Here is a 14,432-nt window from a genome sequence, read left to right as displayed (position 1 = left end):
CTGCTATTAAATTTCCCTGGTTCTTCTTCTCTAGCGTGATGAAAGTCCAAGCTCAATTCTGCATCAATGCCAAGACCACAGTAATTGTTCATCTGTACAATCTGACCAAAAGGAAAAAAAGGTATCATTTCCTGCTTATGTTTATAAATGAAAAATGAAGAAGTTTCAAAGCTTTTCAACAAAATCAAGCTTTGCAGATGAATCTTCCAAGTCACTCATATCTTGACAGATTTTGGAAAACATTTTCCAGAAACACTGCACTAAAAATAAAGCTGCATGAACAACTGTTGACATGTGTAGTCATTATTTCCAAAGTATCAGAAACTTCAAAATTTAATCTTAATTAAAAATAAAAAGCATAATAAGGCAGAAATAAAAACAAATGCAGAAATAAAACCAACTCAACCTCTCAAAGCAATTCTATGCAAAGCTTCACAAGCTGCTGAACACTGATGCCACTATTATTTTTGGAATCAGCCATGGATTTATATTACCTCATTGGGAATAAACTCTTACTTACTTTGGAAGGTGACCAGCTTACACCACATGAATGAAGAACTTGACTTCACCTACTCAGCTGCATTTTAACTAGCCCCCTAAATGCCAACCTCAAGTTCCTACAGATTCTGACCATTTCTTCCATTAAATCTTACTTTGCATGCTAGTTCATTCCATAGCTCTTTTATCCTAGGCCTTACTCTCCCATCCTTCACCTTTAAAAACCAGATTAGGCACCATGGAAAAAAAAAGCCCCTGTCTCCACCAAGTGAAAAGTAGCTGGAACCTGAGCACCTTAAATCCTCCAACTGACTCATAATGCCTAGGATTTTCCAGTGACCAGACTAAAATCTTGGACAACTGCTACCATTGTTACAAATTCCTACTTTTTTTGCAAGCCCCTTGTCCAACTTCCTCCTTTCCTCTGAAAAGAGACAGAACCAGCATTTACATACAGCTCCAAAATCACCATCTACAATCAATATTTTTATTTTCCTAAACAGAAACGAGCTCATATGAACCCACTGACAGTGACTTTCACTCAAATCACAAATAACAGGTTGCACATATACAGGCACACAATAGCAGTAAGATGACAGAAGGATTTACTTCCTGTATATGCTAGCAACTCCTAGTAATTTCTTAAACAGTGAAAGGAAAGATGGGAGTACCTTTTGGGGAAGGGAGTGGTTGTGGTTAACACTCCAGTTTTACAAGTGTTTTGGCAAGTGTTTTGGCATTCATTCCAAAGCCTTTTCTTGTTTGAGAAATTATTTTCTTTCCAGCTGAAGCAAATAGGAATGCCATTGCCGTGTGAATTAATCCTCTATCAGATGCTTTTTACTACAAAATGTGCTCTGTAGTCAACTAGCCCTGCCAAAACCGAAACACTAGGTCCAGATGTGTGCTGTATTCACTAGGGAACAGCTCAGCAGGGCCCAAGCACAAAGACAAGTGAGCAGTAAAAATTAAACTACGTTAATACCCATCCTCTTTGTGATTTTCTTAAGAGCAACAGTTCCTAAGAATCATACCCAAATGGTGCTCAGCTTACCTTGGGAGGCTCAGGTTCTGCAATGCCATTTTCAGCACCTTCAGCTGGTTCTTCTGCATCCAAAAGGATAGTCCAGCGATCCATAAGAACATCATCCGCCTCATCCACAGAAACCAAAATGGAGTATGGGTCCTCCCCACTGTAGCCAGCTCCCCAGCGCAAGACCCTCCCCAGGTCATTGCCTGGGCAACAGTGAAGAACACATGAAGAAAACACAACCGTGTTTCACAATCAGTGCATCAGCCCTGTTTTACAAATCACACTGCACTAAGGTGCTCCAATCAAGTCATAGAATTAGTTCGTTTGGAAGGAAGAGTTAACCAGCAGAAAAAGAAAAAAAAATAGGTTATGTTGTGTCTGCACATGTGCTCACCATTGCATATAGACACACTGGAGCATTTCCAAAAAAATGGTAGAAAACCTGTAATGGAGTTGAGACACCAGGTGGCAAATGAGTCTGCTGTCTTACAGCAATGGCTGATGCACCTGTGGTTGTCAGGATAATTTGCCCTCCCAGCTCCTGACCACTCACCCACACACTTATCAACACTCCTGCTGACTTGTTTCTCCTGAAGCTGTTTTTCTGAGAGCATGACTGACATTTCCTTGAAAAGCTGATACTGTGGTTTACTTTCCAGCACCAGCCAGAACTGAATCTCACAGCATTTCGGCTGCAAACCTAAGTCCTGTGTCAGCCAAATAAAGATAAAACTTTCCAGAAGGCTTCTGTGCTCAGCAGAAGAAGGTTCTTGCTGTGATTCTCACCTGTTCCTAAAGGTAAGATGGCAACTGAGGGCTCTGAGCACACCAGCTTGTGCCTGATCTCCTCGAGTGCACCAAGGACCCAGCCAACGGTGCCGTCCCCTCCGCACACCAGCACTCGGAAGGAGGGGACTTTGGAGAACGTGTGAAACCTCCATGGTGAAGCGAAGCACAGGGGAAAAGAAAAGTTACAATGGAATACAGGAAATGCAAAGTCCCAATATGCTATATAAAATAACACAGTATTATTGGATTTCTGTCCATGCCCCTTTACCATCAATTTCTGGATCAAATTCAACAAAGTGAATGTAAAAATATGAGGTTGTAGATAAAGATGATTTTAAAAAGAATGAAAACCATATTCCTCTAAGATTCTTCACAGACAGAATTAAATGGTTAATTACTTCCTTTTGCAAGGGCACAGAGACCTAACTAGTCATGAACATCTGTTACTCTGAGAGGAGATGTTGATTATTTGTGTTGTTTTTGTACTTAGTCATAGGAATCACAGTACATTTTCTTCTTCACAGTACTGTTTTCCTGGTGATGCTTACCTTTTGTAGCTTTTCATCCTACATACCAACATATCATGCAAAAGAAATGTTATTTCCCATTGCACAAGAAACAATGGACAAGTGGGAGCATTTTGCTATAAAGCTACAGAAAGATTCCAAAGCCAAAACAAAATGAACTAGTTACTGAAGTTGCAGCTTGAAGTGCATTAAAAAGACAACACAATTACTCAGTTCTGACAGAAAAGTTAGTTTGTGTAGCTTGTTTATCTTGTCTCCTATTTAAGCAGCATTTTTCTCACAAAGCTTTTGTTCTGAAGAACTTGTCATGACAAGTTTTTTATTAAAGTAGTAGTGAAGGAATGAGGAATAGGCTACAACCATCGCTTTCAGTTTTATGAAGCTGTAACAAAGTGGGCTTCATTACATCAAATCATCAGTTCCTGTCTTCCTACAAGCACATTATGTTCTGTTCCTTGTAGAAATGTTGCAGCTGTGATCAGGCAGACCTTGTTAATTCTGCAACTGTGGCCAAGTTTCAACAGTCAAAATAGAAAATTTTATTATACTTTCCTGGTAGCTCCCATGAAACATCAGAAGAAATAAAAGCAAAAATCCACCTTCATGAGGAAATGTGACATCTTTCCATCTCCATTCAAATATATAATCTATTTTCAATAATTATTTAGTATTTGCTACTGTGAAGTGCATGCGACTTTCCCAGGGCCAGACTTTGCTAGATTTGACAGAAGTATATAGATCAGGATCCACTCTGTTCTCTTTTCTTTAGAGAACCCCATAAATATGTTCAGTAAGAACAGTCAGAAGGAAATGATCCACTGCCCTGGTCTTCAGGTGCAGATCAGAAGCCATTTAGATCTTCAAAATAAGTGAATCTTATTTAAAAAAATAACAAACCAATGTAAATAAATAAATAAATAAAAAATTTAAACATGATGACTTACCCAGGCAGTGGGCCCCCATTGGTAAGTTCAAAGACTTGATGTGGATTTAGCAGCTTTCTAAAACTGTACAGCAGATCCCGACCTTTGAGACCACCACTTTTTGGATTCACAAATACAAGAAGTGGGCAACAATTCCGTGGTATCTTGGAAGCCTGAAAGAAAACAAGAAAAAGGATTAGTCAATGACACGAAAAATTAGGAAAATTACTACTGCATCTCAGAAATATTACCTGATGCTTCCTTGATGCCTACTAAAAAAAAAAAAATCCAGATTCTAGAAATAAAAGGATTCAATGTCCAGCCAATGGACAGGTTAACTGCTGATCTTGCTTCCCTAGGACTTGAGGGCTCCTTAATCCACTCCAAGTACACGTTTGAGCCTAACATTAGAAACAAAGGCATTGTAAGTAGCCCTTCCTACACATTTCCAGTAAACAGTCTAGGCCAAGGAACAGTGTGAGGGATAAGACTTCCGTATGATTAAAACAGTTTCCTTGAAAACTTCTCCCCAGACCAACTGAAAAATCTGTCATTAGTTTTGTGGTTGTCTTAGAATGCATGTCCATTTACAAGGACAAAGCAATTAAAAATGAAGATGTTCAGGGCAGACAGTGGTATACGTCTCCTTATGAAATTAGAAGCTGAAAGCTTCTTTTAAAAATACCTAAATGAAGCTTTTTCATCATGAGGATTTTTTCAGGGGTGCTAGTATCTTACGACCTACTGAAGCTGCTGCTGAAAGTACTCTCAAAGCCTCCAGAAACTGCACAGGAAGCTACTGGACATGGCAGAGGTGAGATTTCCTGGGGCACTCCATGGACTGCAAAGGAACAATATCTGCAGCCTCAGAGGAGGCAAAAACTTGCAGCCAACAGGATGCACCTTGTTTTCACCCAGCCTGTTTACCCATAAATAGTTCTGTAAAATGATTTGTAAGTAGTTCTAGAAAGATCAGAAAACACCAGGACACCTTCTATTCATCCTGCCACAAGGCTGGGATGCACGTACATGCCAGAAAAGTCCATTGGACATTTCAACAACTGCACTTCTAAATAGAAATGTTTGCCATAGTCCCTAAGTTGTGGTAATTCTTATTTACAAATTGGACAGCATTCAGGAAACAGCAATTTGTCACGCAGCTGACCGGATGGATTCAGGGAACAGAACAACAGTGCTAAATATAAGTCAATTTAGACAAGAATGATTCAGGGGTCGGTGAGGCAGCAGCATGACCACAGCGTGAAAGCATGTGGAGAGATATCAACAGCTACAGAAAGAAGGAGGCAGCACCCAGAGAGCCTTTCAGCTGTGAGTGACCACCAGAGACCATGATCTGCAGTGAACAACAGAGAAATCAAATTAACGAGTTAAATTTGCAGGGATGCAAAATGGAGTCTGACACTGCGATACCCCAGACCTGTGAGCTGATTTAGGCGCTTTACAAACAAATGATTGTTTGGGTCTTCACAGTATTTGAGAGATTTCCTCTTATTTTCTGTTCTTAGAAGAGCTAGGTGCTAATCCTCTGCAAGTCACACCCTGCCAGATGTGTCAAGATGCTGACAAACACATAAAAATCGTTCTCTAACACTGCCTGCTCGAGAAATGCTCTCTGCCATCCACTGTGACTTGTCTCTTGATAAAGAGAAAACACACTGAGAAGAGGAACACTAAGCAGGTATAAAGGCTGGTGAAGCAGGCACACACTGCTCCTTCTTTACTCATCCTTCAGATTCTAAAAACTGTTCAGTTTGAAAATATATCAGTTTTCTTGAAAAATAAACGAGCCAAACAAGGGCTGTTTTGGGGGACAAACAGCCAAAACAAGCTCAATGTTTTATTTTACTGGAAAGGTTCCACTGCAGACAAAACAAGTAGGTTGATGATAAAGAGTCTGAAAGCTGTGCACACAGCTCCCTTCAAAGGAACCACCTTTATGCTAAACTGACAACTGAAGTCAAAACACCTTTGGCCTCTACATTCAGGCATTATTGGTTAGGGGTAAGAAATTACGTAAAGCATGTCCAACACATAACAAGGGTAATATATTCATTTCTGTTAAGCACATGAAAAGGGTATTTGAGGGCAGCGAAGTAAGTTATGGAACATAATGCATGCTACTATCACAAAAAGGATTCTTTGAGTATTAAGTCAATAGCTCAAGGATCCACACATCCCAAAGAGACAAGTGGATTTCATCCCCTTGACCTATTCCAAGCATTAATGGAAGAGTAAGCAGAGCTCTGGTCTTTTCAGAAGCAAAGGCCATCTTGTTACTCCATCAGTTCCTGCATCATCATCCATATCCCACTTAGAATAGCCCTTCGATAACCACAGAATCATCAAGGTTGAAAGACGACTTTAGGATCATCAGTTCCAACCATCCACCCAGCACTGCCACTGTAATGCCTAAATCACTCAACCACATCACCAGCACCAGATCCAGACGCCTCTTAAACACCTTCAGGAATGGCGACCTCCCTGAGCAATCTTTTCCAATGCTTGACCACTGTGACAGTGATAATTTTTTTTCTAATATCTGATCTGAATCCCCCATGTCTCAGATTAAGGCCATTTCCTCTCATCTCACTGTGGCAGGGTGGAGAGACTAATACCCGCATCCTTTCAGACTTACCCCACATCCTCCTTTCAGGGAGTTTTAGAGGGCAATGGGGTCACCCCTGAGCCTCCTCTTCTGGAGACGAAACAACAACGCCAGCTCCCTCAGCCACTTCTCAGAAGACATGTTTTCTGGTCCTTTTGTGATCCGTGTTCCCTTCTCTGGACACACCAGCTCATCAATGTCCTTTTTAAAGTGACGGTCCCAGAACTGGACATAGAACTCCAGGTGTGGCCTCACCAGTGCTGAGTACAGGAGGACAATCCCTGCCCTGGTCCTGCCAGTCACACTACTGCTGGTACAGGCCAGGATGCCCTTGGCCTTCTTGGTCACCTGGGCACACTCCTGGCTCATGTTCAGCCAGATGTTGACGAGCATCCCAAGGTCTTTTTGTGCTGGAATGCTTTCCAGCCACTCTGCCCAGCCTGCAGTGCTGTATGGGGTTAAATCCTACGAGCAACAGAAGGCAGAGCAGCTCTGAAAGGAAACATCATGTCCCATGGGATAACAGAGTACACTGTTCCCTTCCAGCACTCCTTGTCCAGCTTTTACTCTTCCCTGTCCTCTCGCCTGTCTACTTCTCATTTTGTCCTCTTCAGAGATTTTTAAATACCTAAATTTAATCTCCAGCCATTTCAATTTTCTGAACAATACCAGCAACCTGAAACCTCAGGCTTGGTATAATGCCTGGAAACTTGTGGGGTTTAAAAAAGGGGGTTTAACGGGATAATAAAAAGAAAAAAATATGAAGTTCTGCAGCTTGAAGTAAACAAAAACTTTTTCAAAAAAGAGTAGGAGCAAAGATACCAGCCTGACACTAAAGTCTAACAGATACCTTACTTGAATGTAACAAGAACATTTGATTATCTTCTCTTCTTCAGGAAATCAGTTTCTAAAAATACTGGTTTGGGACATTTAGAAGTGACACGCTGAACACATGTTTTATATTACTTGCTTTCACAGGCATGTTCTAATGCACTGGGTTTAAAACCAAGTAACTGAAGTAATTCAAAAGCAACTTTAGGGAATCACAACTATTTCTGATATATGGTACACTCTAAGGCATTCAAAAGCACAGCTGTGTTTTGTAAAGTTGTCTGAGATCTGACCCAAGTAATATAAATTGTTGCAAATACATATTTACAGTTTCTACTGTAAATTGCCAACTATATTTCTTGTCAAGTATCAATACTGTACCTAAAACCCCCAAAGTGTTAAATATATACCCTGAATGCTACTAAGATTCACAAGCAGCTACAGTGAATGCCTGGAGCTAATAAAAAATCTGTATGTGGTGTAAACTGAGCAGTCCTACTACTCAAACCCACCTTTGTTAAGGTATCTTCCAGGGTAAATTCCTAACTATATGCATTTAGATGCAGCTATTCAGAACAAAAAGAAATGTTCAAAAAAGTGCTTGTCTTTACAGTGAACTTGCTTCCCATCACAACTCTTCATTAAGCTTAAAGGAGTAAGAAACACTTCTATATCCCCTGATAAAGGCCAGCTTCTAAGAAAACAATTATTTTTGGTAAGGATTAAAAAACCCTTGACAGTTTGTACAATAGAGCAGAGCTGCTGCTGTGCTTTCTCAAGAGCATACTCTTATTTACAATTACAGACAGCCACAAGGGTAGCACCCTTATGGTGCACAATTTTTAAAAGTTCCTTAATAAAGCCCCATTGGGGACAGACAAATGAGTTTGTTACTGGGCAGAAGAGAGTATGTGACTCACAGCCCAAGGACTCCCTTCCCCCTTTAGCCCTGGCTTCAGTGATGTTCTTGAGGAGTGAAATCTGCAGAAGGGTTTTGTGTTGGCTGGCATTCAGAAAGGAATTTATTGCTCCTTTCTTAGAGACAGCTGAAGGAGGCTGCATGATTTAGACACTGACAGTCACTGTGAATTGCTTAATTTGTCAGGAGTAGCACAACACGGCTTTAAACTGGGGTAAGATGTTTATTATCCATGCTAATCCCCTTTCCATTGACTGTACTGTGTAATCATATCTCACAACAAAGCAGAACAAGGCGTTCTGTGCCACCAGCCTACCAGTGTGACAACCACGGCACATCTCCCTGGATGGTGGGCTGTGTCCAGAAACTGCAGATATCTCTGACAAGTAGAATTCAACATTTGCAAATGGCTGTCAGCATCTTCCATGTGCAAGGACTCACAATGCCCCAAGCACAAAATTTTCTCCACCCTCAGGTCAGAAAGGACTCATCATCTGATGAGAAATTATGTGCAAAGTGTCACAAAACTACTGGAGAATCAGCTGGGTCAACCCCCAAGCCTTTTTTTTTATTTTTTGGCATATTGCAGAAATGGAGGAACCACAGAATCATAAAAGTTTAAAGAAGACCTGTAACATCATTGATTCTAACCTTTGACTGAATACCACATTGTTCACTAGATCAAGCACGAAGTGCCATGTCCAGTCACTCCTTGAACACCTCCAGGGACTGGTGACCCCACTGCTGCCCAAGGCAGTCCATTCCAATTCTTGAAAACCCTTCCAGCGAAGGGTGAAAAAGGTGACTTCCTTTCAGAAGGGTGAGAAGTAATCACTAATTTAAAATGCTCATTTAACTACGATGCTTTTAAGATGTAAATATTTGTGTGAGGATTTAGTAGAACGAATTAAATTGAAAGTTTTGTCTATTTGAGAGCCTTCTAGATATTTTCCTGCTGCTTTTTATGAATCTGACAGTACATCAGATGGCACTTCACTAAGTAAAAGGCATTAGTGATAAAGCCACAAAAACCTGTGCTGGTATTGGCCTCATACAACTGTCTGCTGACTTCCTCCTTTCCAGTGCTGCAAAACAAGATCTGTTAAATTAGTTCTGAATGGAAAGATTAAGTTCTGCAATGTCTTTCACCTTGAATTGATACCAAACAGTGAAACCAAATTGTTCCTGCAGCTCCTTACACACAGCAGCTGAACAGCTTAATAAGTTATTATACTTTTATTTATTCACACTCCAATAAAGACAATATTTTCATTTATTTGAATACTGTGAAATAAAAAAGTGTTTGATTAAATTCTTAAGGCCTGAAACAGCAGAACAGATCAACATACCTGATAACAGTAACTGCTTGACTTTCTAATTAGCAACTTATGCAAACTGATTCTGTGCTCAGACTTTTCAATAATGGTAATAGGAGGGTGAATTGCTTTGGGAAGATTGAGCATGCCAAACTAGAACCATGCCTCCATTTTAGATAGTATATCAGACACAGAGTAAGCAAATTTTGCCTCAGAAAAATATGACCAGCAACCTACCAACCACCAATACTTCTGGGCTTTACCAATTTTTAAGGGCTGTTTTTGTTTGCTGTTTTCTTGTTGGTTGGGTTTTTCTTTAATTTAATTGGCAATTTGGAAAAATCATTAGCCCTTCATTCCCAATTTCTTTGTATTTAACTCACAAAAGAAATGCCAAACATGGTGTAAATTTAGTATTGTGTCAGTTCCTGTGTATTTCCTGGTACTGTATTTAAATCATCACACATATAAACAAAGACTAATATTATCATAGGCTAAAAAGATAGCCTGGGTTGGAAAGTACAGCAGGAAGTAATTTAGTCCAACTGCTACCCAAACTAAAGACAATAATCAACCGTTAGTCTACCCTGGGTAATTGGCATGAGCTGGGTGGACAGTGGACAGTACAAAAAGCAACACTTGAAATATCTTTTAAATTAACTCTTGGCTCCTTTTAGTGAGATGACCAAATATAAACAACGCATGCTGAGATGGAAGCACAATATTTGTGCTCACGTACCCTCTCTCCTGCTTAAGTATTAGAAATTAATCCCTAGCAGTCCCCTGAACTGGAGTTTCTAAAAAATATCTCGCATCAAATAAGAAATAGCAATATCCACATTTTCCTGGCATCAAGAAGTTACCTTAAAACATAGCGAATGTCAGAAAAACAAACATATATCATCAACAGAGTGGAGTATGTTCAATTTCATGCCCCAGATACCAAATATAGGCTCATAATGCATTTGCCTAAAAACCACCAAAAACAAGTATCCAAAAGTTTATGCTGCTTTCTGTTTCTTGTAACAGGCACTCGAAAACCTAGTTTGAACAAGGGGGCCTTGATTTCTAAGGACTTCACAAAATGCAGTTCCTATTCACACATAAGAACAAGGTTCACAATTTTTTAGGAGGGGGTGTAAGTTGATTTTGCCAGTTGCATGTGAGCACTACAACTAGTATCTACTCATCTAAAAATCATAGTTTTGCCTTCAGAAAGCCTTGACAAGTGCTGTTTTTAAACAGTGAAAGCAGGTATGTGAGAAATCAACCATGGTCATTGAACTTGATACCCTCCTACATAAAGTTGTTTCATATTTCCCATTAATATGTAATTTTTTTTTGACCTTCTGTGATACTCAAGAAGTCAAACCAAGACTCTCACTTTGCTTGCCATAACACAGTTCCAGAAAGACAGTAACTGCAAGATACACAATACCTCAGCAGAAAGTAACTACAGCAACGCTCTCTTTTGGACAGAACCTACATAATCCTGGTTAAAAATATAATTTCACTCAGTTGATAATTTTCCTCTTCTCACATTGACTCTACTTTATTAACATGAAACCTATTATTAAACAAACTGATTCGTATGAAAGAGATTAGTAACAACACGAATAAATCAGAATCAAGCCTGAATTTGTGAAAGGATTCTTGCACTAAGTCTTTCAGAAGACTATGTTCTTCTGAAATCCTCAAGGGATAAACAAGGTCAAACTGTCTCTGCTACAGAACGGGGGAAATGAAGATAATGTCACTGTGAAAATAAGCAGAAGTATTTTACCTCACGGTTAGTGAGGAAGCACATTGAGCTCCCACAACAAAGTTCTGTAAGCATTTTAAGATATACCAGCTGAAACTGAAACCCCACTTAACATTTTGATCACTGAAAGAAACAAAGAGAAAAAAAATTGTTTTCCTCCCCTTTATAGTTGTATGGTTAGGCAGCTGTAGATTGACAATTGAACAGTAAGACGACAAATTACTTAACTCACTGAATATAACATATACATGAAGTACAGGCTCTGAAGCATTTTTTTTGGCACACTACTTATAGCATGGCCTCTTTGAATAAAACATATTTCATTCAGTTCTAGCAGAAAGAGTTTTAAGGCAGTTGATTTTTTTTCTTTTAAAGACATTTTTTTAATTCAAACCTGTCTCTTACCATAACTGCAGGAATCACCACAGCATTCAGAGGCTTGTCATTGACAACAGTATCTTTAACTAGCATATATATTCTTTCAGCTTCAGAAAAACATGAAATTTGGAGTACAACAGCACCTGTAAAGAGACATCAGAACTACTTTTTATATTTTCTATTATTATTATTAGAAAATAGGTCTCATATTACAGCAAAAGTTTACTTAGTTTACTGAGGACATTATTCAGCAAAACTTACTATGCAGTTGTTTGTTATCAGTTGAATTGTGTTGTTCTGTTTTTGAACCTCCCTTCCTACCCTCAAACACATCTCAGATTTTTGTTAAAGCAAAGCAACTTGAAGACAAGAACTGCAGCACAGAACTAATGCATATTTAAAGATTTACTTTGAGCTTCTGGGATAGGGCCTATTTGCATACTTTATATCATGACTAACATTCTGTTCTCATCATGTACAAGTGGCAGAGGTATCAGGTTTCATTTTGTATCCAATTAAAAATCCGTTAGTTCTGGAACTAATATTATTAGTTAACAATTAACAATATCATTAACAATATCACAGTAAGAATTTCTGCAACCAAATATTTGGGCTGATAATCAAGTTTAGATCTTTATGTTGGCTTAGGTTCTGAATGGAGAAGTTGGGGAAGAAGGGAAGACAAAAGAGAAAAGAAACACTGACAATTTAGTGTAAAGTAAGGTATTTGGTGAAGAGGAAAACAGGGCAGGATAAGACAAGAATGCATAATGGACCGTATATGAGATGTAGGCTGTTAACATAACCTAGCTGTGACAAGAATGGAGAGCTAGGAAGTTATGAGAACCACAAAAATACAAACATAAGAAGAAAGTGGCAACAAAAATCACACACAAGCAGAAACATCTAAAAACCACATGCATATAAATTTGGTTTAATGATGCTCTGACATAGGACAAGTATCACAAAACCAAGTATTCGCCACTGACAAGTATGGAAAGGAGAAAGTATATCTAAAAGCTTTACAGATTTTCCTATGAAAAGATCAAAATCAATCAGTATCAATTAGGCACGTGGAGACAGAAAATAACACAAAGGAAGCACACTTCAGTCTTCAAAACCATGCTATACAAAGACCTATTTAGCAGACATGTGGAAGTTAAGCCTGCCAAAGGATGCAAAACATCCCAGCTACAGAATTCTAAACATATAGAAGAGAAAACTCCACACTTCAAATTTTTACCAAATGCAGATTTCCACCTGAGCACTGCATTAAAGCTGCCCAGAGCCACTGCTGCTCCAGCTGTCAGAAGCCTCATGGCTTCTCTGACCTCGCTGAAATAAAATTCATACAGCAAAAGCAAAGCACAGCAGAAAGGATGAATGCATTTATTTTCTTCAACTTTCAGCCATTGAACTCTAACTCTTAACACTGCTAGGAAATGGTGACTGAGTCCAAAAGCACAACCAAATTTTAGTATTCTCAAAGTCAGCGAGAGAACACTTGAAGGGTTTTTAACAGATTTGTGGTGTTAAGATTATTCAGCTGAAGTGCAACTTCAAAACTCATTTTTATGATGAAATCTTACCGCCTTCTGGTACACAAGGCATGAAGGCAACCTTTTAACTTTTTTTAATAAGGTAACACTAATCCACTGCTCTTCATAAATACAATACATTTTGCCTGAAGGGTTTTTTGCTTATGCAGTAAGACTAACATACTATGAGCTTCCAGCCTCTAGTATTAAGCTAAAGTTTTGATCATAGACATTGTTTGCAAGACTAAAAATTTTAATGCTTACCTTGTGCTTGATAAACATGACTCACAGATACTACATTTGCTGCAAAGGGTAAAAATATAAACACATAAAACCTTGGGTACACTTAGAGTAAATATTTAAAGTATTTTTAAAAGTTACATAAATATAATATAAATAAATATTAAAAGTTATACAAATACAGGGAGAACCTCCAGCTAACACTTTCCCTCTCATGTTTACTTTGCAAGTAAGAAAAGCTAAACTGATTTTCATAAAAGGTGACTAAGAATTCTTTCTGGCATTTCAAATTCAATTCCTCTTGAAGTGACATAAAAGATTGGGAAAAATGCTTTGTTTCCTGCAAAAAAAAGCATGACACATTCCTGATACTGTTTATACAAAGTACTGGTTGAAGGAATATTATGAAAATTCAATTACACTACTTTGAAAAAGAAAAAGAAATTATTTTCCCTGAGTATTTGTCCATATGTGTGTGCACACACTGGTCATACTTCTCCATGATGAGGCATAGAGCTCATGACTAACATGGAGAACGGCTCAGACAAAAAGTAGCAGAGGTTAAAAAAAGCAAAGGGATATTCTGCACACGGTTTAAGGTATGTATAATTATTCTAAAAAGTGATGCTTTTTCACACAAACATACAAAAAAATAGGTGCAGTCATATATAACTAGAGTCATGTAATAATTATTCCGTAAATAATGAGCTGTTACATCTCTCCTGCAACTGTGAGCATGTTAAAATTATTAAAAAAGCCCACATGAGAGTAAAAGACAGAATGATTTTTTTTAAAATCAGGTCAGAAAAAGGTAAAATTATAAGAAAAATGAGCAATTGATGCAACTACATTTTGTTCTGTACAAGTTAATGTGTCTGAAAATGTACCTGTTTACTTACTTTTGATAGCTAATTCTTCCTTGAGAATATTTGTGTATTCTTCAGGGGAAAGCTGAGGTGGAAGGCCACCAACAAATAAATTTACTTGTACAGTGGATTTAGTGTTTTCCACAATGTAAAACCTTGTTTGATTCATCTGACGTATTGAAGTCT

General features: G+C 38.5%; 1 protein-coding gene across 2 annotated transcripts in view; it reads right to left on the bottom strand.

Annotated features, from left to right (window-relative positions):
* DGKQ (diacylglycerol kinase theta) overlaps nt 1–14,432 on the bottom strand; it is a 94,178-nt gene that overhangs the window by 17,130 nt on the left and 62,616 nt on the right. For both annotated transcript variants that reach the window (XM_063422767.1, XM_063422766.1), the window contains exons 13-19: nt 14,280–14,430; nt 13,405–13,443; nt 11,630–11,745; nt 3,792–3,943; nt 2,318–2,466; nt 1,553–1,734; nt 1–101 (exon numbers count right to left, since the gene is read on the bottom strand). In XM_063422767.1, the coding sequence (XP_063278837.1) occupies nt 1–101; nt 1,553–1,734; nt 2,318–2,466; nt 3,792–3,943; nt 11,630–11,745; nt 13,405–13,443; nt 14,280–14,430 (890 nt within the window). The remainder of the gene's footprint in view (nt 102–1,552; nt 1,735–2,317; nt 2,467–3,791; nt 3,944–11,629; nt 11,746–13,404; nt 13,444–14,279; nt 14,431–14,432) is intronic.

Source organism: Prinia subflava, chromosome Z, assembly GCF_021018805.1.
Source record: "Prinia subflava isolate CZ2003 ecotype Zambia chromosome Z, Cam_Psub_1.2, whole genome shotgun sequence".
NCBI lineage: Eukaryota > Metazoa > Chordata > Aves > Passeriformes > Cisticolidae > Prinia > Prinia subflava.
The sequence above is the reverse complement of the archived record's forward strand: the minus strand, read 5'-3'. Positions and strand labels throughout refer to the sequence as shown.